This window comes from Tamandua tetradactyla, chromosome 8 (assembly GCF_023851605.1).
Source record: "Tamandua tetradactyla isolate mTamTet1 chromosome 8, mTamTet1.pri, whole genome shotgun sequence".
Classification (NCBI taxonomy): domain Eukaryota; kingdom Metazoa; phylum Chordata; class Mammalia; order Pilosa; family Myrmecophagidae; genus Tamandua; species Tamandua tetradactyla.
This window is the reverse complement of record NC_135334.1, coordinates 95554866-95580040: the sequence shown is the minus strand read 5'-3', so window position 1 is coordinate 95580040 and position 25175 is coordinate 95554866. Positions and strand designations below refer to the sequence as shown.

The following is a 25175-nucleotide window of genomic DNA, read 5'->3' as shown; positions in this document are numbered from 1 at the left end:
GGATGTGGGCAGCGTTTGCCTCGTACTCACCGGTTCCTGGGGTCTTCAGCGCGCCTGCCGGGGCAGCTGGCTTCGTCCGCGGCACAGTGATGCCCACCTGCGCTGTCATGCCCCGCCGCCACGAGCCTGTCTGCGAGATGACCGGGTTCTTCCTGCCCGACGTGCTTTTGTCAGACTCATCAGACACGTCGGAGGGATTCCGCCTCCACTTCGAACCTGGCTCCATCTTTATGCCGCTGTCTGACCCGCCGTCTGATTTCTTGACATCATCACCAGACCACAGGGAATTCCTCTCCACCTGCGAGTGCTTCTCGGCGTCAGTCTGCGGATAGAGACTCCCTGAATTAATCCTCCCCTCATCCCAGGCTAGGAAGCCTCTCACTCCAGAAGCGAAACTGTCCACACAGTGGACTAGTTGAGGGAAAAATAATAATAGGTGATTACTTTTAAAATGACTGTGCTGCTGTACTCTAGTTATCTTATTAGAAGGTCTGATTTTTTTTTCCTAAGGAAAGAAAAGAATAAAAATGTGACCTAGAAGAAGGATGAGGGAAAAGAATAAAAGGGGTCAGGGGAAAAAGAGGGAAAGAGGCCTGTGGAGGAGAACCAGCATAGCAGATAGAGGTGTGGAGGGAATTCAGCAGTCCACTCTCGGCCACTTGGAGACAAGCCTCCTCCCACTCCGAGGGCTGGCTCTCTAACCAGCCTTCAGCCTCCCGGCCCCTTTCCCTTTGTTCCGCTGTCTTCCCATCACTCCACTGGCAGCGAGATCTTTGGATCTAGCACAGCGCAGCAGTCTCACACACTGAGCGAGTAAGCAAGTGAGCACGGCTGCTAGCTCCACTCAAGTCAGGGAGAGGAGGGAGCTGAGATGAAACAAATCCTCAAATGCCACTTCCCCCAAATGCCTGCCTGTTCCCACCCCAGCTTCATTTATATGCCACTGCTTTGCTCCCCTTGTGTGGTTTTGTTCAGACAAGGGATATAATTAGCCAGCTTTCTTTGCAAGAGCCCTGACCTGCTGGCCATGGAACCCAGGAGGTGACAGAGTGTGATGTTAATGATCTGCTGCAGTTAAAAGGCATAAAGCTAGCCAAAATGCTTTGGGGGCCTTCCTAGGGGTGGGGGCTGGTCCAGGGAGACACCAAGGGGGAGAAGTAGCATAGTGAATGGGGAAGGGAGGCCAGCAGCACTTTCAGGGCGCCACACTGGGATACAAGTCCCATATTTGATATATCAAGAATGGACACCGCTGGCAAAGTGGGAAATCAAAATGAAAACCTGGCAAGAATCTGGCACAGAAGCCGCCTTTCACTGAATACACTGGCTGAATGGGACAAAAGCTAACTATAAGCAGCCCACATTCAACTGCCCCTCCACCATCTCCATGGCCTCTCTCCCTCTCCCCCAACCCTTTACCTCTCATGAATTCTACTCATCCATTAAAGTCATCTTATGTGTGCCTTCATGTGTTCAGGTATTCCTCAAGCTTCATGCTAGGCACCAGGGATACGAGGTCTGACTGTGAGAAACTCACTATTTGGCTGTTGCAATGCACACAGAAATGGGGTTTAGCACATCTGGGCACAGAGCAGAACCTTGACTCCACTGGTGACAGAGAGTGAACAAGTTCAAGTCTCTACCCAGGATGATGATCAGAATTTCCCTCTCTGGAAAGAACATCATCCATCCATCTTGCCTCCAACCTGGTCCAAGCCATAGCCTTCCCAGCTCTACTCTGAATAGCTGGGCATTTGCTCTGGGACAAACTATTGGCTTTGAGGTCACATATCTTAGCAAACCCTTAATGAGCTATGTTGTGATGGTCACAGGGGATTACAAAATAAATAAGTCTTAGTCATTCTGTTCCTAGAAATTACAATAGAAAGGTCAGCAGGATGGCCACGTGGGAGTGTCCAATGAGTTGTATCTTCCCTGTCCTCTCGTTGCTGTTTTTCAGTTGTTCCCATTTCAAATGCCACTTCCTCCTTGCTGGAGGTGTTTCTTTTTGCTGCTACCTGGAAGTCCATTTAATCATTCAGTAGCCAAGGGGGAAGGTGGGAAGAAAAGTTTTACACCAGAGGGGAAAGGGTTTGGAAGATTGGACACTTCACCACTGAGGCTCAGTTTCCTCAGTGATCTCAGGAGCAGGTCAGTCTTCTGAGGGTGAGAAGTGAGAAGTGAGGGAGGAAGTGAGGGAAGCTTGGCATGATGTTGGACAAAGACCATGAGCTTTGGAGTCTGACTGATTCAAGTGCAAGTACTGGGCTCTGCCATTGGTTTGTTGTGTGTGACCCTGGAGGAGGTTGAGATCACAATGTTGTGTTTGAAACGGAGATGACACTAGATAGGTCTCTTAGAGAGGTGATGGATGGTCTCAAAGAGCCAAATGTAGAAGGACTCAATAAATAGTGGCAGTTGTCATCAATTCCCCTATCTCAGAAAATTCACAGCATTTTGTAGTCCTCTTCCTTAAGCATTATTTGCATTAGGTTGAACAGGGTATCATGTCTTTCCTGTACTGGGCTATAAGCCTCTACAACGCAGGGATCTTGCCTCCTCAGGCCCATATCCCCTACAGATCAAGAAACTAAACTGGATAAAGTTTGAGCCCCAGTAATATTAGCGGAAATGATTGTCATCATCATCATCATCCTTGTCCCGCCATCACCTGTCACTTATTTTGCTTGCCAGGCACTATGCTACGTCCCTCTATGACATTACTAGCCAATCTAATCCTCTGAGGATGTACTATTACTCATTACGGGCTGGCAAAATGCATATATGAAGAGGAAAAGTAACTTGTCCAAAGTTGGAGGCAGCAGCCAGCAGGGTGAGCTGAAGAAGTGGCTCTCTCTACCCCTACCCCTGGCTACACCCTACCCCACACACCCAGACATGACCCAAAGAGAGCAATGGCAGAGAAAACCCAGAGAACTCCAGGCGCCCTCAAGGCCACAAGGACAGGGCTGCTTACCACATACTTCATTTCTATTTCCTTGAACAGCAAAAAATAAAACTGACATGGAACGATCTTTTTTCTCCCTGCTTATCTCATCAAACATTTTCATAGATAGTGAAAATCAGAGGTATCTTGATGGATGCTACTTGGGACCTTAGCACCTGAAGAGGAATCTTCCACAGAGCAGAGAGAAATATCTAATAACCAAGGACACAAACGCACCGATGAATATGTCAGGGAGAGATGTGTGCTTTTAAAAGCCCTCTGACACCAGTAAAAATAAAATGGTGCAAAATGGCAGATAAATTGCTGTGAAACTGCAAACAAAATACATTAAGAATGCATTCAATTTTCAGTTTATGGACATGAATGGAGGACGGAGGCAGAAGACAGGAAATTCAAAGGAAATGAAGAAAGAACGAAGGTAACTTCAGAGCAACTACCAAGTATCAGGCTTTGAGACAAACATATTCAGATAAGGTATTTCAATATCACTCTCTTACCCTTAAGTTGGGTACATAACTGCCCTAATTTTATGGATGAGGAGGCAGAGGCTTAGAGAGGTTGGTTAGCTCATCTAAGGTTGTAGGAAAGCAAACCACTCAACCCAAGACCCCACTTTCTCCCTGATACCACAGTCCGGTATGGCTGCCCAACTGGACTCACCAGCTCTCCTGGAGAGAGTCAGAAGAGAGGCCCTTGGCTTTCAAGCATGGGAATTCTTTCACCAACACATGAGGAGCTAACTGAGCCAAGACCTGGATATCTAGGCATGGGCCCCCTCCCCTGTCGAGGGCACCTTCAGTGCTCCTTAGCGTTCCTGAGGGAAACAGAGCAACTCCCAGACAAAGGGTTGCAACCTGGAAAGCCTTCCACTTCCTAATGGCTGTTCCTCCATCATCTGCTCCTCTTCCCATCAGCTAAACGAGCCTGCTCCTTAGGTTTTCCAGACAATAACTTCTCTGTTCCTTAAGTGTCTTGCCTTTTAGCTGTTCCTAAGAGGCTTTTCAAATATGAAAAGGTAGGTCAGCAAGCTGTCCTCAACCTGCTTTCCTGATGGACATATGGAGTCACTACTTCCTGCCTCTCCATTCTTGCCAGGCAGAATGTTCATGACCATTCATCCAGGGAAAGCCGGGATGTGACAGGAACCTGGCTGAGCAGGGGTGCAGGAGGAATGGTTCTTGGGAAAGATGGCCACACACACCTAATATTGCTCAGAGAGGGGTAATGGCCCTTAGCTCTCCTCAGTGGGGAGTGGGGGAGGAAGAGTCGAGGCTGCACATTATGCTGACTCAAGGATTTTGAGATGCTCCTTGGAGAGGAACAAAGGAATGTTATGAAATATCCACTCCAAGAAATTATCTTGATAGGAATCTTAGATACTATTGGTCCAAGGCTCATTTCTTTTTTTTCCAAGACCTATTTTTTAAAGTTATTTTAGTATTTTAAACGCAGGTAGATTTATAGGGAAAAAACTAACCAAACGAATACTAAATCCTTTACATTTCTTAAAACTAAGTTCTGATCTTGATCAAAAGACATGTTCATGCAGTATTCTTGTACCTATTCTGATGTGACATTTGTAAGATAAAAGCAAAGAGCTGGTTAAAGAGGAGCAGATCTCAGCAGCAACAAATTGAAGTATATCAGGAAATCATTTGTAAATCTCAAATGTTTATTATTTTATAAGATTTATACAGATTCTAGCTTTGACTTTGTGCAAAGGCAAGGAGATTCTTCCAAATACAGTGTTTCACCAGTTCAATGCGCACCTTAGAAGCAAGCCTGCTCTTACTCTGCAAGTAAACAAAAGAACGATCTCTCCAATTCACTAAATTCTCTCTCTGCAGCATCCCTAATACCTGCCTGCCTCTTGAATGCAGAGGCCCAGGACAGCTGGCTTGGGGCAGTTAGGGAATTTTGGAGCTTGTAAGCCCTGTCTAAAGGGGGTAGGTGCCTTGACTTCAGCTGATTGTTGCCTGTGGAGAATGTGGGCTCCAGGATTTTTCCTGATTTTCAGGAGAAACCCAAAACATATTCTTATGTGAAATAATGCAATTTTTAAAATTTCACAAGGAATTTGGTTTTAAAAAAAAGAGCAATACTAAGGGCCAAATAAAACACATCAGCAAGGGGGAGGTGACCCACAGATCAACAGTTCCTAATCTCTGTCAGGATGTTTGGGGCATCCTGTCCAGGGTTCTCAATCTTTGTCCCCACCCCAACACTCTGGAGGGATCAAACACACACTTGTGAGCAATAATGAATGGCTCACTGCAGCAGAGGAGACACACGCCCAGGCTAACAACTGTTAAATGAGTCCTACATCCTTCTTTCTTTCTTTTCTTTGTTTTATGCTGTATGGTGGGCATCACGTTTCATTCTTTTTCCATGTGAGTATATCCCATTATTGGAGCACCATTCGTTGATTTTGTTTGTTTGTTTGTTTTGGGAAATGCATGGGCCGGGAACCGAACCCAGGTCTCCTGCATGGCAGATGATAATTCTACCATTGAACTACCCTTGCACACCTTCCCACACCCTTCTTTAAAAAAAGAAAAAAGATAATAAAACTGAGGCCTGGGAAGGAGAAGTGATTTTTACCAAGGACACCAAGTAGAAGTGGCAAAGCCTCCCTCCTCCCATTTCCATCACCCAACTGCCTGACCCTCTTTTCTTTGGGGTAGAGGCCAGAGTTGGGAGGCATGAGCACAGGGAGTAGGAGATTAGACATCATCTCATTTAACACGGGCATTCTGCTCGCTCCACACGCTCCACTCACTCCACAGTTCCAAGGTTTCCTGCCTGCAGGGGACTTAGGAGGAGCCTGAGAGGGTCCCATTTTCCTTACCTGCACATCCAGGTTTTTGCGAGATGAGGCAGGTGTGTTGGCATAGGAACTGATGGAAGAGCTGGTGTTGATGTCATCAGTGCTGAGGTTGTCTATGGTGTCACTGATCCCACTGCTGACGGAGCTGCTGTCATCCCAGCTGCCAAAAAAACACATTCTAAGCACCAAAACCTCATGCTGCTCCAGCTCAGGTTAACATGCTGTTCTTCTTTTCTGAAAACTTTTTATTTTGAAATAAAAAAGTTCTGAAAACTTTTTATTTTGAAATAATTTCAAACCTACAGGGTATTTGCAAAAATAATAGGAAATTAATATAAAGAACTTCAATATATCCCTTCCCAGATACTCAGATCTACCAACTTTTAATATTTTGCTACACTTGCCATTTCCTTCCTTCCTTCCTTCCATCCTCCCTCCCATCCATCCATCCCAGACACAGCTTTTGCCTCTCCTGTGACTCATCTTCTAATCTTTGCTGTTCTGCATTGTCAGCTGGGTCAAGTGGCCTGTATGTGGCTTCTGCAATAAAGTGGGTGCTTCTCTGACTGAACAGAGGTGGCCAAAGGCACTACCCACTTACCACCTCATTAGGCTCATCTTAGGATCTTTATAAAAGGCAACTACACTTCCCAGCCTAGATGCAGTGTAGCAACCATGGATTTGGAGAATATAGCTGAAAGTGGTGGAGAGATATTCAACAGCGGGACTTTCCCTGGGGGTCAGAGTGTGAAGAAGAGTTACTATAGGAATTCTCTGGACTGCACTTCTGGTATGAGATGCCAAGGGAAGGAAAGCTGCAAAAGCCGAACGAAACCTGCGAATGCTAATGGTAACCTAACTTTATTACCATCACAGGATATAGCTGAAGTAGATTTCTGCATTTCCCCACCCCCATACCTATTGCTCTTCTTGTCTTCCCCATCAGGACAAACACTACCACGTGTCCCCAGATGCTCAAATTAAATCTCTTCACAATGATTCCTGATTCTTTCCCCCTTCCTTTCCAAACCTTCCCTCACCGTTACATTTAATCCATTGCCTGGTTCTATAAACTTTCCTTGCAAAGGATATCCAAATGTGCACATCTCTTGGCCTCTGCTGCACCCTCCACAGCTCTCCCTGGGTTACTGCAATAGGCCAGCAGTTCTCCCTAACAAACCATTCTCCCCACAACAGGCAGGAGGATCTTTTTTTCTTGGTGTGGGCAGGTTCTAAGAATTGAACCCAGGTCTCTGGCATGGCAGTCAAGAACTCTGCCACTGAGCCACTGTTGCACTGCCCAGGAGGATCTTTTTAAAACATAAATCAGCTTGTGTCACTCCCCTGCTTACTATCCTCCGGTGGCTTCTAGGGTACTTAAATCCAAACTCTACACTCACCCACAAGACGCTCTTATGTGGTCTCTGCCTCATCCTGCCTCACATACCTCCCTCCATTGTTCACTGGCTCTGGTCACATGGGCCTTCTGTTTCTTCTAAGCCAAGAGCTTTCTTGTCTTCAGAGCTTTGTATTTGTTGTCCCTCTTCCTGGACATCTACTCCCTGCCGTGTCATCTTTCAGATAGCAGCTGAAGTGCCACCTCCTCCGAAAGGCCTTCTCTGGTCCCTCTAACATCTGTATTTACAATGCCCCCCACCCATCCTGTGATCCTTTTTCGCTCTCTATCATACTACCCTGCTTCATTTTCTCATGTCTGCATGTAGGATGGCAGGTACACAGCAGATGCTCAATAAATATTTGTGGATTTAAAGTCATGGGAGTGAAGTGTAGGCTATAAATAAAGTTTATAACATAGTTGATCTAGTGGAAAACGATATGTGTTATTGTGTTTCTATCATACAGGTCGAGAAACGGAGGCTGAGAAAGGGAAGACATTTTGCACAAGGTCAGACAGCTAGTAAGAGGTGCAGTCGTTCTGACTCCAGAGCCAGTCTCTTCACTGTGATGCTGAACTGCTTTTCCTTCTCTCAGCCTGCGGGGCATACCTTCTCCAGCTTGGCCTACATCCCAGAAAGAAGCCCAGGCTTGAGATGCCAGACACCCTGCTCAAGTTCACACAGACAGGAGTGGCAGGGCCAGCATCCACAGCCAGGTCTGTGGATTCCAAAGTGTGGGCTTCACCATGTACCATGAAGGGTGGTACATCACAGGGTGTCTTGCGGGAAGGCCTGCAAAGTACAGCCTGATGCCTGAGAACTGACAAGTGGCTGAGATATGAAAGCCAGGTACACCCCCATTCCCCTTCCCCACAAAAACAAAAAAAGCTCTTGCTCATTCCACCAGCTTGTAAGACGCCTGCCTCTAACATTGTGAACACTGCTGATCAGGCAGGAAGACAAAGCCTTACTGAAAACCTGCTTTTGTCACCCTTCCCTTCAGTACTCCTGTCTGACTTCCAAAAACACCAACTTGGAGGGTCCCCCACAAATACAAGGGAAATGCATGAAGGTCATTTCTAAGTAGGGAAGGATAAAAGCAGGAAAAATAAGGATTCAAAGAGGTTTACTACAGACGAAGTCATTGGACATAGTGGGTCCCCCAGCTCTGTGAACTTAACAAACTTAGCTCATATGAGGCTCCTGCTCTTGCCCTATCTCCCAACCTCTTCCAAACTCTGTCTTTAAGACCTTCTGCAAATACTCTAGCCACCCTAAACATCCCCATCTCTGAATTCCTATACAGTCTCGCACACTAGTATTTGCCCCTATATACTCTGACACAGTTTTCTAGTCATTTTTGACATGAAGGTCTGCCCTACCTCCCAAATGTCTGTAGGGGCCTTCTTAGTGACAACAAGTGGGATGGATCATGAGGCAGGCACTGTGCCTGGGCTTATAGTTATATAACAATAAATACACTGTTATCTCTGATCTGTACATCATCTCTGCAAGGTAGGTATTATCTTCCTCCATTTTACAAAGGAAGAAATCAGTGCTGAAAGAACAAGTCGACCAAAGTTGTTCAATGTTGGAACTGACTGTACAATGCAGGATTGTCTCCTTTCACAGTGTGTGTTCCTTCTAGTCTGCACCATGCTGCCTTTCACAACAACGGCTGTTCGCTGAACACTTAGCACGCACCAACTATTCAATGTGGGCACCTGTTCTCACTGATTCTCATGATAGCACAGGCTGCTTATTCCCTTCCTTGCTGCATAATGAGGAAACTGAGGCTGAGCAGCATAATCCACGGTTGCTCTGCAAGCAGGGCTGGGAGTCAAACACCACCTGCCCCCAAAGCCCATCTCTTCCCACCACTCCACCTTGAGGGCAACGCTGCAGCAACAACAACCGCATTTTATGGGCTGCCTCTCCTCCATTTCCAGGCTCACAGTATGTGCTCATTAAACATCTTCTAACTGAACCCAGGGGGAGGAGAGGCAGGGTAGACATCAAGTTTCTGATTCTAAGCCTAGCTCTCTCTCCCCTTAATTCTTTGAAAAGTTATAACTTCTTTGCTTCAGTTTCCTTATAGGTAACACGTGGATGATAATATGCTAGCAACTATATAGGATTCTGCTGGAGAAAGCATGATATAACAAATGCAAAGGGACTCAAATTTGCTCTCACAAGTAAAAGAAAACTCCATGAGTCCTTTACCTGCATGCGCACCTTTGGGTTAATAATTTAATGTATCTAAAATTTCTTATAATCTGATGAAAAAGAAAGGGGATGAGGGGAAAGGAGAGCGGCTGGTGGGGAGGAGGATGCAAAATTAGGAACGGATGCTTATGAACACAAGTCCTAAATTTTTTTGCTTTGGAATATTATCCATTCTTCCCACGGCCTTTCAACACCAGAATACTCTTCCTGAGGAACCTGTGGCACTGAACACTATGTGATTCTTCCCCCATCAGTGCCCAGAGCACTGAAGGGCTTACCACAAGCCCTTAAAACTGAGCTGGACCAGAAAGGAAAAAGCCATTGTTACCTAAGCCACTGAAGGTGTTTTAGTTTGCTAGGGCTGCTGGAAGGCAGCACACCAGCAATGGACTGGGATTTATTTAATTACAAGTGTATTTCCTCTTCAGAGGAAAGGCAGCTGGCATTCCACTGGCTTTCACTGTCACATGGGAAGGCACACGGGGACATCTGCTGGGCTTCCTCCCGGCTTCTGGGTTTAAATGGCTTTATCTGGAGAGCCATGGCTGTGGCTGTGCCTATGCCGAGTTGCTTTTCTTGCTTCTGACCCTTCGTTTTAAGCCTCCAGCTAATTAAACTAAGGGTCACTCATTGCAGAAGGCACTTCCCTTAGCTGACTGTAATCGGCCGTCATCAGCCATAGAGAATTTCTCATGCTGATGATTAAAGTCCACTGCAACAGAGTAACTGGGCAACATCACCTGGCCAAGCTGACACCTGAATCTAATTCCTACAGAGGGGCAGGATGGGGAAACTAACAGTGAGGGTTCGGGGCAGCGGTGCTGATGAAAGGCTATGCTGAGCAAGAGCTGTCTCAGTGTCTCTCAGTGTCTGTGTGCCAGAAACCAAAGCTGTCCTACACTCAGTAAAACAGCTATGTTGCCTTCACTTTTGGATCTTTTAGGGCACTGGCAAGTTTATTTAGATATAAAATCACCATTAGTGGGCAAGCCACAATGGCTCAGCAGGCAGAGTCTAGCCTGCCATGCCAGAGACCCGGGTTCGCTTCCTGGTGCCTGCCCATGAAAAACAAACAAACAAACAAACAAAAAAAAAAACGAAAAACCACCATTAGTTCCAACTCATCCTTTCTCCAAAGTCTGGGTAAAAAATGATCAGGAGCCACCAAGATCAGGTCAGCAAGTCCTAAGATATATCCTAAGGAAAAGCCCTTCAATGAGATGCTCTGTGATAACAATGTTGCCCTAACAGAGGATTGTGGGGGTAAGCTGCCTCTCCTTCCTTCTCTTAGAGAATCACACCATGTATGGACATCTTAAGTCCTGTAATGACCTCTAACTAGGTCTAAAGTAGCACTCCCCAAACTTCTTTGCCCATCGAGAGACGCTGACAAGAATGAAACACAACTCTGGAAAAAATGCAAGTGAGGACTAGAGCTGCCAGTGGCCATTTCATTTCTCACCTGCCTGAGAAAGAAGCCAACAGAGAGGGGAGCAGAGTCAAGAGGGACGTGTCCTGGATCCAGCCATACCTAAAGCCAAGGCACTCGTGGGAGATTCAACGGGGAGGTGAGAACTAATTAAGTCCCTTCTTTCCGCTCAAAACTAGTTTGATGAGTTTTGATAGTGGTAACTAATAGATGATTGCAATTTGTTTGCAAAATGGCCCCAAATATATTGCTAAGAATCAGACAGGAAAAATGTGGAAAGAATGCAGAATTCACTCAGGCAGTAAGGACATTAGTTGAATCCCATCAAGCGGCAAAGGAAATTAGGAACAACCTGGGATAGGGGACAAAAGTTCACTGACCCAAATCAGGCAATAAATGTTGAAAGAGGTTACAAAAACTGATTAAGACTGAAACTTGAAAGAAACCCTGAGCATTTCTATTTAATGTGTGGTGAAACTACATTCCAGCTGCAAGGCACAGTGGTGTGGTAGAAAGAACAACTGTGCATTCAGCTGTGGACCTAGAATAATCATTCTGGAATATGATTTAATCAGTTCTTGCATGTCAGTCTTGAATCTGATCGAGAAAAATTATATGATAGTCCTTAGAGCTCACCTAGGATGATAAATCTACTGCCTTCAGCTGTGGGAGCAAATGATTTTAAAACTTGGGGAAGGTTTAAAAAATAAGGAGAAATGATGAAATAAATAATAATATTAAAAGTTTAGGATTAAGCTTTGTGTTCATTAGGGCAATCTGTTTGTATTTATAACATTTAAAAGAATATATGTTGTATTAGAGAATCTGACAAAATTTTTTGCCCTGTGATTTCAATTTTCAGTATTGACTTCTGAGTTGAGATTTTTTTTTAGATGAATGACTCAAGAATTGGATTAAGATTGCAAAAAGAATTGGAAGGAAGCTAATTTACACCATTTGTAATTTTAATTTGTTTGATTTACAAAAGTTGCTTAAGTGCTTAGAAACATTCTGCCTATTATGCTGGAGAGAATATCCTGTGAGGCTTTTGAAGGACTTGCCGAAACTAGGTATATTAAGTTTATGAACGTGGTCTAAAATACTTAAGGAAATTTAATTATCCAAATTTGTAAACAGTACCAATTGGCCAGGGAAATGTAATCTGTTAAACACGAATAAAGGACCAATCAATAACATGCGAAAATGATCTTAATTTATACAAAAATACTTGATCATAGATGAGATTTGCACAAAAATCTGTTTAAAAATTAAAACTTTAATAAATTGAACATTAAAACTAAATTAAAGCTAAAAAGTTGTTTATGAATACAAAAACCCTCCTTTTAATATTTTTTTAAAAAACATTAAAACAGACTTCATTTTTTTAATGAATGAATTTTAGATGAACAAGTAGAAGAATAAATGAAACTCAGACATCCATCTCCTAACCTCATCAGCTTTTCCCACTCCAGTTCACCTTCACTCTACGTCTTAAGATTTTCAATATTTGAAGCTGAACAATAGCTCCAAAAATGCTAGTGGAGACAACGCTGTGCTTGATGACTTGGGGAGAGGAGAAGAACCCCAGGGGCTCTGCCTTAGGGTCTATAAAGAGAAATGTAAAGGAATGTGGGACAGAGCTTGGCTGTTTCTTTTCTTTTCTTTTCTTTTTTTTCTATTTTATGAGAGCATATCATATGCCTGACAAATTCTTTGACCTGAGACATCTAGAAGATGTTTCCATTGACTCCTCAGAACCACCAACAGAAAAGCATAGCTTCCTAGCCAGATCAGAGCCATGTACTCTTTCTTCCGTTCAGTGGAATGCCCGACACTGGCCAAGGTCAGATAACGGCACAACTTGGAAGAAGAAGTGAATGATCAGATTTGAAAACAGTCTTTGGCTATTTTTAGCCAACGGGTGGGTAGGAAGGAATTCCATCAAACATTTATTATTTTTCTTCAAGACACCTAAACACAATATTTTTAGACCCTGAGCCAGGGCCTTGCCTTGAATTAATTTTCTCATTTCAACTAGTCATCTGGCACCTTCCCTGTGCCAGGACTATTCAAGGCTGTGGGGATACAGTGATGATTCAGACTTGTCCCTTTCCTTGACCACAAATCCAGTGGACGTGAGACGTGAGAACATGTAACTCAGACAGACACAAGTGAAAACGTATAATAGGGAGACGAGCAAAAGATCCCCAGGGAAACTGCACTGATCCCAGACATTATTTCTCAGGTGGCTACAACTTCTAGTATCTCCTAAACCTTCCTGCCAAGTCTTGGTATGAGAATGGCAGCTTTCCAAAGTTCAGATCCACCTAAGCTCTTTGGTTTTCTGCTCACTCCTTCAAGGCATGGCAGTGGCAAAGGTAGAGAGTACTGTACAATCTCATTTGAGATTTTGGATAAATTGCTCCCTCTCTTCATCCCAGCCTGCTCTTTTGTATAATGAGGGAGCTGAAGTAAACCATTCCAAAGATCTCTTTCTAACTGACAATCTATGAGTTTAAGAAAAAAGGGGGTACAATGGTGAACGTTCACACTGAAGCTCCCAATGGTGTTAAAGCATTTCTTTCCCATTCAGTAAAAGCTGCCAGACTGGTAACTGCATGTCCCAGTCTCTGGGCTTCTTCACTTCTGATTTCATCCCTCAGATTTTTTTTAAGGCCAAACAAGAGTCTTTTAAATATTTGAATTAGATACTAATATTTCATAAGTAAGAGACAATTAGATGCATCTGAGCATCTTTAGACAGAGGTGTGCTTTCCCATTTGACACAGTTTCCACCTGAGCCTATTTATTTATTCACCTTGCTTGGCCCCGGCAATTTGAGTTTACAATCCCTGGTACACAGGCATCACAATTCAATCCACAAAACAACCCCATTCAAAACAGAGAATCTGCATTAGATCAAACTATTTATCCACAAAAGAGTAAGACCTGACTTTACCTAATATTTATAGCCACAATTTAATCACGTTTATCAAACATTAGGCCAATATTAGGTACATTACATATATTTTCCACTGGAAAACAGAGGCTTAGGACCCAGAGTGTGTCAGAAGGGATGAGATTCAAACTAGGGCCTAATGAGTCCATGCATTCTCCCAGCTCATCAGAAGGACAGTACATAGATTCAGCTTCAAAATCACCTTCTGCTAACCAGCTTAATCACAAAAGAACTTCTCTCTGCAGATGGCAACCAAGAGTACCCAAGACACAATCATTTTAACCAGAACCAAGGCAACTGGTCCTCTGCTCTCAAAGCCTCAACTTTTGGTCTCCTACCTCTCAGAGAAATTCAGATGTGGAAGGAAAAACTCTCCAAAAGTGACCGGAAAATCCATTCAAAACTGGAAGGGCCCATAAAATTAGAAGATCCAGTTTCAGAATCTTAGAAGAGATGCTGACATCACTGTGTCAGGAATTCAAATGCCACTCAGAGGGCTTAAAGCACAATTTTAATAGTCTTAATACTATCAGCTATGAAAAACGCAGGTGAAAGAATCATAAATTTTTTCAGCTTCTCATACATCCTGTTTTGCCTCACTGTCGTGGGGAGCCAGCATTCCATAGACCCAAGGAGGTAAACCTGCCTTTAACAGGACCGCTGAGAAACCATTTCCAATTTGGACATACTTTTATTATCAGGCTCTTGTGGGGGTTATCTAAACTCAGCAGGGATTTATAATGGTCCTGAATTAATGTGATATTATATTCACAACTTCATCTCCCATGAAGCCAAACAGCAAAATGGAACCCCAAGGTTAGAGGGATGATTAAACAGATTTTCCCTCTAGGATTTACAAGCCCAGGCGTGAGGAATTCTGGCTTTCAGCGAATGATCCCAAGGAGTCTCTGAAGGACGGGGAGGGTCACTACACTTTTCAAAAGGACTCTCTGTGAGATAATGCTGCTTATTCAAGGGAAAGACATGTTAAATGATGTAAAAACATTCAGACTGGGGCTCTGCATTCATTTTTCTCTGCTCACTAATAAACTACAGCTGGTTAGCAGGAATGAAGTATTATCACTGCGATTCTGAACAGCAGGCTTCGTAAAGCAACAAACAAATCCTGGACTTCCCCAAACCCTGAAGACAAGTTTTACTTCCAGGAGGTCCTTAAGTGAGTCAGAAACCGTCTGGTCCGACCCCTGCCCCCCCTTCTGCCTCTCCCCAGGTGACTAAACTCAGGCTGCAGAGCCAACAGTGTGGCATCGAGACCTTAACTGCTCACTTTTCCAGTTCTGCTCCGAATAGCGCACAGCCTGCTCACCCCGCCCCTGTCCCCCAACAGACAGCTGTATTCAGTTGCCGAAGCCCAGACTGGTGGAACTTGTTTTCTGACTATTGTTCAAGGCAATTGTTTCTGTGAAACCCTGGAATGAGATCGTTTGGTGTGGGTGAGTGAGCAAGCCTGACTGAAGGCTTAGTAGTAACCCCTGGGGAAGGGAAAAGGTTTGGCTACCTACATCTCCCATCAGACAGGTATGTTAACTGTTTCCTTCCCAGGAAGTTTTGCGGAGAATGAGCATCCTGTTCTCTAATCACCGCTGGGAACTATTAAGAAAAGCTACCTTTAAAAAATGCAATAAGACTCCGGCAGAGCTACCTCGCTGTAATCTATCCGGCAATAATAATAAGAGCCAACTTTAATTAAAGTTTAAGTTGGTGCCAGACCCCATGTTGATCATATTATATGCACAACTCTGTGTTGAAAATAATAACTGACACTGAGGGTTTACTATGTGCCTCAATACCTGACATATTTCTTCCGGGTACTGTGAGATAAGTACTGATAGTATATCCACTTTTAGAGTTGAGGCAATCCAGACTTGAAGAGGAAAGGCGCAGGTTTGCAAAGCTGGGAAATGTTGAAGCTAGGATTCAAATGCAGATCAAAGAGTGTTCAATCACTCTATTCCTTTTTTCATTTTAACACATTTTAATGAAACACCTGTAATGTGGATTAGCAGCGCTTTAAAGTTTTCCTCCTCAAAGAAGATACAATTATTCAAATAAAACCACAGCAAGCCACCTCTCTCTGGGTGTTCTCTCTGGATAGTCTACACGTGCTTTTATAAACCTGGTGCAAAATGGCCCAGAGCCTGAATCTGAATTAATCCAAGAGCAGAGTCAGACTCTAAAACTCAGCAAATTTAGTCTCACCTAATGGTGGGCAAAGGGGCCACTAAGCCTGGCAGTCTCCAGATGGAGGCAGCTTAAACTCTGGAACACGAAGTAAAACAGATCTGTGTGTGAATCCTGGCTCTGTTACTGACTTTGTCAGAGCACCTTCACCTCTCAGAGACCCAGGTTTCCTACTGTGTGATAGAGTTGTAATAACACCCAGTCCTCAAAAGCCTTTTATCTCCACCAAATCAGATCATGGGCATGGGGCACACAGCAGATAACCAGCTCCTGTCAGCTGCAGTCTGGAGTTCAGAAAACCCTCAAAGACTGCAGGGAGGAGATGCAGGCCCAGGCCCAAATTATGAAATCAATGATAAAGTTGTAGTGTAAGACCTTGCTTCTTTTTGCTGCCATAAAATGGATGGTGTCCCAGGAGAGAAGCAGCTTCTACAGACGGTGCCAGGTGCAAGGCTAATCATTTGGGGTGGAAAGAGGGAAACATGAACCCCATAAAGAGGGCTCCGAGGGGATTTAGCTGCTCTCTGAATGCTGGGCATTGAGTTTCGCTCCACAGCACCTTTGTCCCATTTTGGTAACTCATTCCTCCAACAAGTAGGTGGTCCCCGGAGTAAGCGTGAAATTCCTTCCTTTGGCTCCAGGATCTCCGTTGGGTTAGAAACCCCAGAGCTCTGGGCTGGATGTCTCAGACCCTTGTTACAATAGGCACCAGCTTGTCTGCTGACCTCAGCTATGCAAAGCCCTCTCTCCTCCAAGGCTCCTCCAGAGAGGGCTGCTTACACTGGGTACTCTGCTGGCCAGCTTTTGCCAGGGATCTCAACAAATCCACCCTGGTTTTCTGTTTACCAGAAGATATGTTAACCCTCTACATCACCACACAGAATTCACCATAATATAGCTAATAAAAGTAATAGTGAGCACTTATACAAGGTGAAAAGTTCTAATAGTGGGTTCCAGGCACCCTGCTAAGTACTTTACATACATTATCCTCTTCATTATCCTAAGAAGCACAAACCATTTTCCTTCTCTTAGATGTAGAAACTGAGGCTTAGAGAGGTGAAATAACCTGGCTAAGGGCCAGAGCTAATAAGCGGAGCTGGATTTGAATCCAGATCTGCCTGATTCTGAAGCCCAAGCTCTTCCTAAGAGCAGAGAAAAAGTGCTTTTAAATATTTAGACAACTGTCATATAAGAACTCAGAAATCCCACCTGTCATCCCCAAAGTCCGGGACACTACATAATGCAAATTATCCTTAAAAAGATCCCCAAGAAGTTAAAAAAGAAAAGCGGGGAGGTGCAAATGCCAAACAGGGCATTGGCTAACTGGCTATGTTAGGTTGGTGTGGAATGGATGGAGGATGGGGGTTTCATCACCTCCCCCCACCCCCACCTCACCCTGCCAAGCACTTCGTTTCCAATACATCTTAATGGTCTGGGAACCTTAATGACACAAAACAGAAACTCAATTGCCTTACAGCAGCCGAGGGAGGCAACTGACCCCCAAATCAAGCTGGCCTCACTTTGCTGTTTATCAGAGATTTGCCCTTAAACCACTTCTTCTGGGGCAAGGGTAGGGGAAGGAAGCTCAGGTCAAGAAACAACTGAAACCACTCAAAAATCAGCTCTGCAACCCAAGAGAAACTCAGTCCTAGTTAACTGGCCATCCCTGGTACACATGTGAACCACTAGCGCCAGCAGTTTGGGTCAGCACTAACAGGCTGGGTGGACATCTCCCTCCAGAACTCAAATTCAGCTTCTTGGGAGACGGTCCCAGAGTTCCAGGGCACAGTCCCAGCTGCTCAAGGCCAGTTTCAAAGTCATTCAGCCTTCCCATGGCCTCTTCTCAGAATTTGGCTTCCACCCCACTGAACCAGGTACAAGCATAACTTTAGTCCCAAATCCACCCACCAGCCCAGGAGCCTCAAGGTCAGAGAACTTCCAGGTAGATCTTGCTGCTAAAGCAGGGCTGCTTCTTAACAGACTCCCTTCAAGCAATGCTTGCAAACATCATGCACTCTGGTAGATCCTTCAAAAAAAAAAAAAAACTGTCCTTCATCTGGCTGAAACCACATTTAGACTTATAAATAAAAATATCCTGAGCTCATCTGCCAAATTTACCAGGGAAGGTGGAGTGGCAGAGGGTTCCAATCCTAGCTTGGCTTCTTATTAGCTGTGTGACCTTGAGTAAATTATTTAACCTCTCTGAGTTCCCATCATCTTGTCTCTAAATTGAGGATAATCTTGCCAACTTTACAACAAAAATTAGAGGCAACTGTGCTAATTGCCTGGTGCATAGTAGGTGATAATGAACACTGTTTTCTCTTTCCCTTGTTTGGCTTAAATATAGAAATGTGCCTCTCAGGGCAGCTATAAAGGCCCTCACAAAGCAAGAAAAGTCTGCATGCTTAAGCCGTCCATGCCATCTCTCTCTTGGAGTCTAGTTTCAAAAGGCAAAAAAACAGGGCGGGTCACGGTGGCTCAGCAGGCAGCACTCCCACCTGCCATGCCAGAGACCCAGGTTCGATTCCTGGTGCCTGCCCGTGGCAAAAAACCACCCAGCAATTTGCAGTATTAGTGAACGCAATCTCAAGTTCACCTGGCTCCTTAGTTTCCAAAGGAAACTCCCAATTGCAAGTCACCTTAATCAGGGCTCTCTGACCACTAGCAGCCCTTCCCCGGGGTCCACACTACCTTTCTGCAGGTCATCCCCTCCCCCAAAGCTGAAAAGTCTCCCGAGAAAGCCTGGAATAAGGACCCCAGACAGTGGCATGATCAGCACCCAGTTTTTCATGCTCAGCAGCCTCATTTGATAAGATGGTCTGGAAAATATTGACACTGCCCAGGTGGACCAAGGATGTTAGGGTAATGCCTGGGCTTCCTTCAAAACCATCCAAGGTTAGAATGAAAGAGGGGGAGGGAAAAGAATGTTTATGCATAATTCCATGACAAGCGACTCCCTTGCCTACCACATTGTCCTTGGTGACTTTGGCAGTTGCACCAGAGGCTATGTTAGGTTTTCCAACATCATACAAGGAACGACGAAGCAGCACACATGCCCCACCCCTGGCCCCAGAGATTTTGGAAAATCGTCCTACCTTGCAAGACTCCTAGGCTAGAGCATTTCACTACATTGTGGTCCTTGGAAAACAGCGGACAAAGAGGCTGAATGAATCTCACAGGCTGGCAGCACCGTCAGCCAGCCGAGTCATCCCGCGCCAGACCAGGGAATCCCAGACACCCAGCGACTCCTCTACTAAAGGACTAGCTGGAAGGGGATCACCATTCTCCTTCCCAGGAAAGAAATCTGATCCTCCTCGACGAAATTAACCTCTGAAGTGCTGAAGGAGTTAGAGGTCAGGTTTGGGTGCCAGTACGAGTCAGCTGTGAAAAGTTGCAAAGCAAAAGCTAACACTAAACTCTGAAACCCGTTACTGTAAAGCACTGAGTGGAAGTGCCCTTAATATGTTCCCCAAGGGAGTCTGTAGCAGCGGGTCATGATGAAGAAAATCTAAAGGTGAAAATTATTTTATATTCCCAATCACCGCGCTAAAATGTCGGAGGAGGTATTTTTGGCTAAAAGTACTGCTTTTAATAATGACATACAAATCATCGATCTTAACATTTCTTAGCTCGTTCCATCGACATCTGAATTCAAAGCATTTGATTAAAATTGTTAGCCTACAGATAGAACTTCTGGAACCCAAAAGGGAAAATATATCTATTTGTACAGTCAATAGCTACTTAATTTCTGGTGATGTCAATTTTGATGTCGTGCCAATGAAAACATGCATTAATTTCTCATGATACTTATCTTAAAAGAAAAAGGCTCTCAGCCTCTGCATGACTATCTTAAGCATTACGGTACAGAGGCTGGAAGGGAAGGTGGGAGGGGAAGAATCTCAGTTCTGGGAGAAAATGGGAAGGGGATGCACCGACTAATCCCTATTAAAACCTGTAATCAAGGAATTCAGAGGAACTATGTAAACAGATGCCATAAACAACAAACAACTGTTTTATTATTGAGAATGAAAAAGCAAAATTATGTTATAGCCACAAACTTTTAATTCAAAATGAAGAAGGATTAAGATGCTCTCCAACCCCTACTACCTCTCCCAAAATTCTACCAGTTGGCTCCTGGTGGCGTTAAAAGACTTCCCCGGAGAAAGGCACTCTCTCGGGCCAAGGCTGCCACATTAGGTGACCAGGAGGGGGCTGTGGGCTTGAAGGTGGGTAGGAAAGGAAGCGGTAACTGGCTCCAAGTGGGGGTGGGTTGTGGGGGTGCTCGGCGTGGTCGGTGTTTGCTGAGCAAACAGCCTTTTGAAGGGGAATGAAGTGCTGGTCCTCCCCCACTCTGGAGGGAAGGGATAAAAGGTCAGCTCAGAGAGGAAACAGGGGCTCTTGGAGGGACCCAGGTGAATGAAAAAGCAAATCCGACTAGGAGCAGAGATTGTAATTCTGAAGGAGTCCCAGCAGGAGTTAATCATTCACATCTCATCCCTCAGGGACCAACCCCACTAGAAAAGTGGCTGCAGATGGCATCTGCACTGGGAAGTGGGAAGTGGGAGACAGAGGCCAGAGGATGGGGGAAGGGCTGCTTCTGGGGGTGGAATCCAGATTTACTGGGACAAAAAAGTCAGGATAGACCTGGGTTCTGGCTGACAAGGATGCTTTTAAACCATTTCTTCTATATTTTCGCTGGAACTGAATTTATCGTTACCACGTGACTTTTGAGAATCCTGGCTGACCAGTGTTAATTTGGGTCCAAATGGGAAAACTGACTATGTATATGGAGACATGGACACATACACATTCTCAAATATTATTGCATGCATACAAAATTTTTCCACTGCTCCCTACAATTGTGCCTTGCTTTAAGTTAAATATAATACGTAAAAATCCAGCTTGGCCATCAAGATAAACAAGGGAATCTCTATTCAGTTGACCAACTAGCTGAGAACTTTTCTAAGTTTTGAGGACACAGTAGTCAATAACAAAAAGACAAAAATGCCCTACTTGGAACTTACCTTTTAGTGGCAGGACTATAAAATAAATGGGACAAAATGCCAAATATATAGTATGTCAGACAGTGATAAATGCTAAGAAAAAAATGTAGGGGAAGGGATATGATTTGTCAAGTGAGGTGTCTGAAATTTTACGTCGTGTGGCTAGAGAAGGCTGTCTGAGAAGACGGCTTATACTACAGACCTAAAAGAAGTACGGGAGCTGGTTGTGTTGAAATCTGGGATAAAAGTCTTCTAAGAGAGGAAATGGTGCAAAGGTCCTGGGGCAGGATACAACTTGAACATTCCAGTAGCCCAGAGCCCAGTGTGTCTGAAGCCGAGTGAGCTCTGAACCAAAGGCGGCATAGTAGGAAATCAGGTCAGAGGGTAAAGAGAAGGAGAAGAGTACAGTTCATGTAGGGCAAATTACGGTAAGCACTTTGGCTGGCTTTTACTGGGAGTGAGAGGCGATGTGCCTGAGGGTGTAATAAAAGATGTGTCTCCTTTGTATAAAAGTTTGCAACTAGGTGAATGAAACTTAAGGACTGTATGTTGAATGATAAGTCAGAAACAAAAAGACAAATATTTCATGCCTCTCTCATATGGACTAAGTATAATATACAAACTCAGTGAACTGAAGTCGAGAGCATAGGTTATCAGGTTGGGGCCTACTGTAAAGGGTTTTAGATTGTAAGCTCTTACAGCAGTCACATCTATTCAGGAGTTGTAACTTATTGTAAAATTCTGAGATATTGAGCTGTTTGCATATAACCTCGTAGGCCCCAGAAACTTTGGATATTTATGTGATACCTGTGACTCAAGAATTAAAGCTCTGAAGCTATGAAAGTCAGCAGTACCCTCCCTATATAGGAACTGTTTAAAAATTTGAAAAAGGGATCAGACATCGACTAGAGATATGAATGAAGCTGATCAGGATAGGACTAAGGTAAATTAGGATACAGGGTAAAGGATGATATGGACCATATTTTAAGACTAAAACTAAACTGACCATAAAGTTTGAGTTTTCTTTTTTTATTTCTTTTTCTGGAGTGATGCAAATGTTCTAAAAATGATTATGGTGATGAATACACAACAATGTAATGATATTGTAAGCCACTGACTTTATACCATGTACACACTGCATGTGTGTGAAGATTTCTCAATAAAAATATATAAAACAAAAAAATTAATCTGAACAAAGACGGAACCCTATTATAAACTATGGACTTTAGTTACTAATACATATTGAAACATCAGTACAAAATTGTGACAAATATACCATACTAATGCAAGATGTTAATAATGTGGGGGAGGGCGGGCAGGAGAGAAGGAGAATACTGTACTTTCTGCTCAGTTTTTCTGTAAGCCTAAAATTACTGTAAAAAATAGTCTTTTAAAAAAGTAAAACAAAATGAAACAAAAGTTCATGTAAATCCCCTACAACACCAGTTGTATAATTTTGATAATGCACAGTTTTTACAAGGACAAGTTTATTGCATAAAACAATGTGCTTTAAGAGGGCCTCAGTTCTCTTTCTTTCTGTGGTTAAAAGTCAAGAACCATGCCTTTGGTATGATTCCTCCTGAATCCTCTGGAGCCAAGGGTTCAAATTGGTCAGGGTTTTTCCTTTCTTCGAATGATAATGATTAGCAGGGATGAGAAACATCCAGGCAACAGAAGGAAGAAAAACAAAGGAAGGTAGGTCACCAAATCTATGATGGCAGGAACCCTTTAACTCTACTACAAGAGTCAAGTGTCCCATATCATTTGTGACCCATTACTAAATTGGCCAAATTCCAAATACCACCTAGAACTCAATGTTTTTAATGATGTGAAAGTTTCTGGGTGAGCTAAGTTTTTGTTTTTTTTTTTAAACCAAAAAGTAGCTGGTAAATGCTACCCAGGTATCAAAAAGTAGAAGAAAACTTTGTTCTTGGGATACAGCAGGTAATTGGACAAAACAAAAAATCACTGAAACTAACCTAGAAAAATGTTCATTTAATTTTAGGTACTTTATTCAACAACACTAATTAAGATACTTCACTCTTTCCCCTCCATCATCATCATCAATTTTTCTCCTAGTTGACTGGCTCACTCACACTGGCAGATAAATATATCACTCATCTCAACAAATAAAATCTCCTTTGACCCTATGTCTATATTCTCCATGACCATGCAAATCTCTGGTCCATTTAGTAGGAAAACACCTCAAAGGAACACTGGACTCCACTCCTCAAGGCCCATTCTCTCTTCAACCCAGCGGTCAGACTCCCCCCACCCCCACTATATTGAAGCCACTTTTTGGTACCCCCAAGAATATCATTGGCTTGTTTCTTCCTATTTAAGTTTATAGCAACCTTTAGCAGGGTTGACGGATTCTTCCTTCTCCACGGTTTTCTTCTTGGGTTTCCACACCATCATGCACCTGGTTTCCTTCTCTCTCACTGGCTGTGCAGACCCTCTTCTCTGCAGACCCCTAAATGTGGGAGTGCCCCCAGGGTTCTGGCCCATGTCCCCAAATCGACTTATAGTCTTTCCCTAGGTAATCTTATCCATGGTTTCAAATAGTAGTGTATGCAGACAACTCTGAAGACTGCTCTCTCTAGCCTGGCCCCCTCTGGGTGCTCAGCACATCTGAAACCTAATGCACCTCATACAAATCTACTGATTCCAAGTGCCTAAATATGACTGTACCTGCACTCCCAAAACCATTCCTGTTTCTGTCAATGCACGGCTATCCATCTGCCTTTGTTAATTCTTTCTTGCCTTCCCCATAACCCATTACCAAGTCCTTTTGGCTACACCTCCTGCATAGACCCTGAATCTGACCACTGCACAACACCTACAGTACGAAAACCTTGGTCCGAGTCACCATCACCTCTCTCCTGACCATCCAGCCTTCCCTCTTGCCCAGACAGGCTCCATCGTCCGCACAGCAGTGACAGTGCTCTTTCTCAAGTGTACATCAGAGGGGCGCATCCCTGCCTAAAACCCTCCAAAAGCTTCCCAGGGAACAGAGAATAAAATCCAAACCTGTCCCCTTGGTCTAGAGATTCTGGGTGATCTGGCTCCTGCCCATCCCAACTCCCTTCCGTGATGTTCAGATACAGAGCCCACTCTTCCCTCAAACATCCCAGGCTCCTTCCCATTTCATAGGCCCTGCACTGTGGTTCCTTCTTCCTAGAATGTTCTTTCCCACATCTCCCCACAACTGCTTTCTTATTATTCAGGTCTCGGCTGGAATGGTGCCTCAGGGATTTCCCCCAGATGCAGGACCTGATCATTTCCATCAAGATATCTTCTTGAAAGCACTGCCTTGATGACACCTTCATTTTGGACTTCTCCTAGCCAAAAAACTTTCAGTCAATAAATCCACATCGTTTAAGCCAAAAAAAAAAAAAAAGATATATTCTCCATAGTACTCTGCATGAAATCTTTTTGTTGGGTGAGAGATGTTTATTATCTGTTTTTCCCCCCAAAATCATAAGTTGCTTCAGGACAGAAATGCCGTGTCCTTTTTTTTTTTTTTTTTTTTTTGGTATGCTGTATGGAGGGGGTGACATTTTATTCTTTTTCCATGTGAGTTTCCTGTTTTTGCAGCACCACTGCTTGAATTTTTTTTGCTTGTTTTTTGGGAAGTACATGGGCTGGGTATAGAACCTGGGTCCCTCACGGCAGGTGAGACTGAGTTACCCTTGCACCTCCGTGCTGTCTGCTTCTGTTCTAAGTAATACCCACCAAGTGCCTAGAAGGGCGCCCGGAGAAAACGTGGCCCTGGAATAACTGACTCCAGGCTGATAAAGCAGGGAACGGAACATTTCGTGCAATATCTCCTGGGAACTTTGAGGAATTTTCAATGACTTAGCGCAAATCTTATATTTGGTCACACACCCATTTGAGAATCTGATGAAAACTCAATTTTGTCTCCCCATAAAAAATGAATACAGACAGCACTTTGCATGCAATTCCAGGAGATTCCCTGTCTTCTTGAAGCCTGTCTACAATCCTTAGTTAAGGGCTCCTGCTTCTGCGTTTCATGGTACTGACATTATACAGAGTCTAATTTCACTTTTATAATATGACTTTTTTTGTTTCTATAATCTAGGAACCAGTCTTTCATTCATTTGAGCCAGCTTCTGAAAGAGAGAAAGGAAGGAAGGAAAGCTC

The 25175-nt window shown here is 44.0% G+C and overlaps 1 protein-coding gene across 5 annotated transcripts in view; it reads right to left on the bottom strand.

Moving 5' to 3' along the window:
* The window catches only part of NAV2 (neuron navigator 2), a 390205-nt gene that overhangs the window by 68315 nt on the left and 296715 nt on the right, over positions 1 to 25175 (bottom strand). For all 5 annotated transcript variants that reach the window (XM_077114211.1, XM_077114212.1, XM_077114213.1 and 2 more), the window contains 2 exons: positions 5817 to 5955; positions 31 to 322 (listed from right to left, as the gene is read on the bottom strand). In XM_077114211.1, the coding sequence (XP_076970326.1) occupies positions 31 to 322; positions 5817 to 5955 (431 nt within the window). The remainder of the gene's footprint in view (positions 1 to 30; positions 323 to 5816; positions 5956 to 25175) is intronic.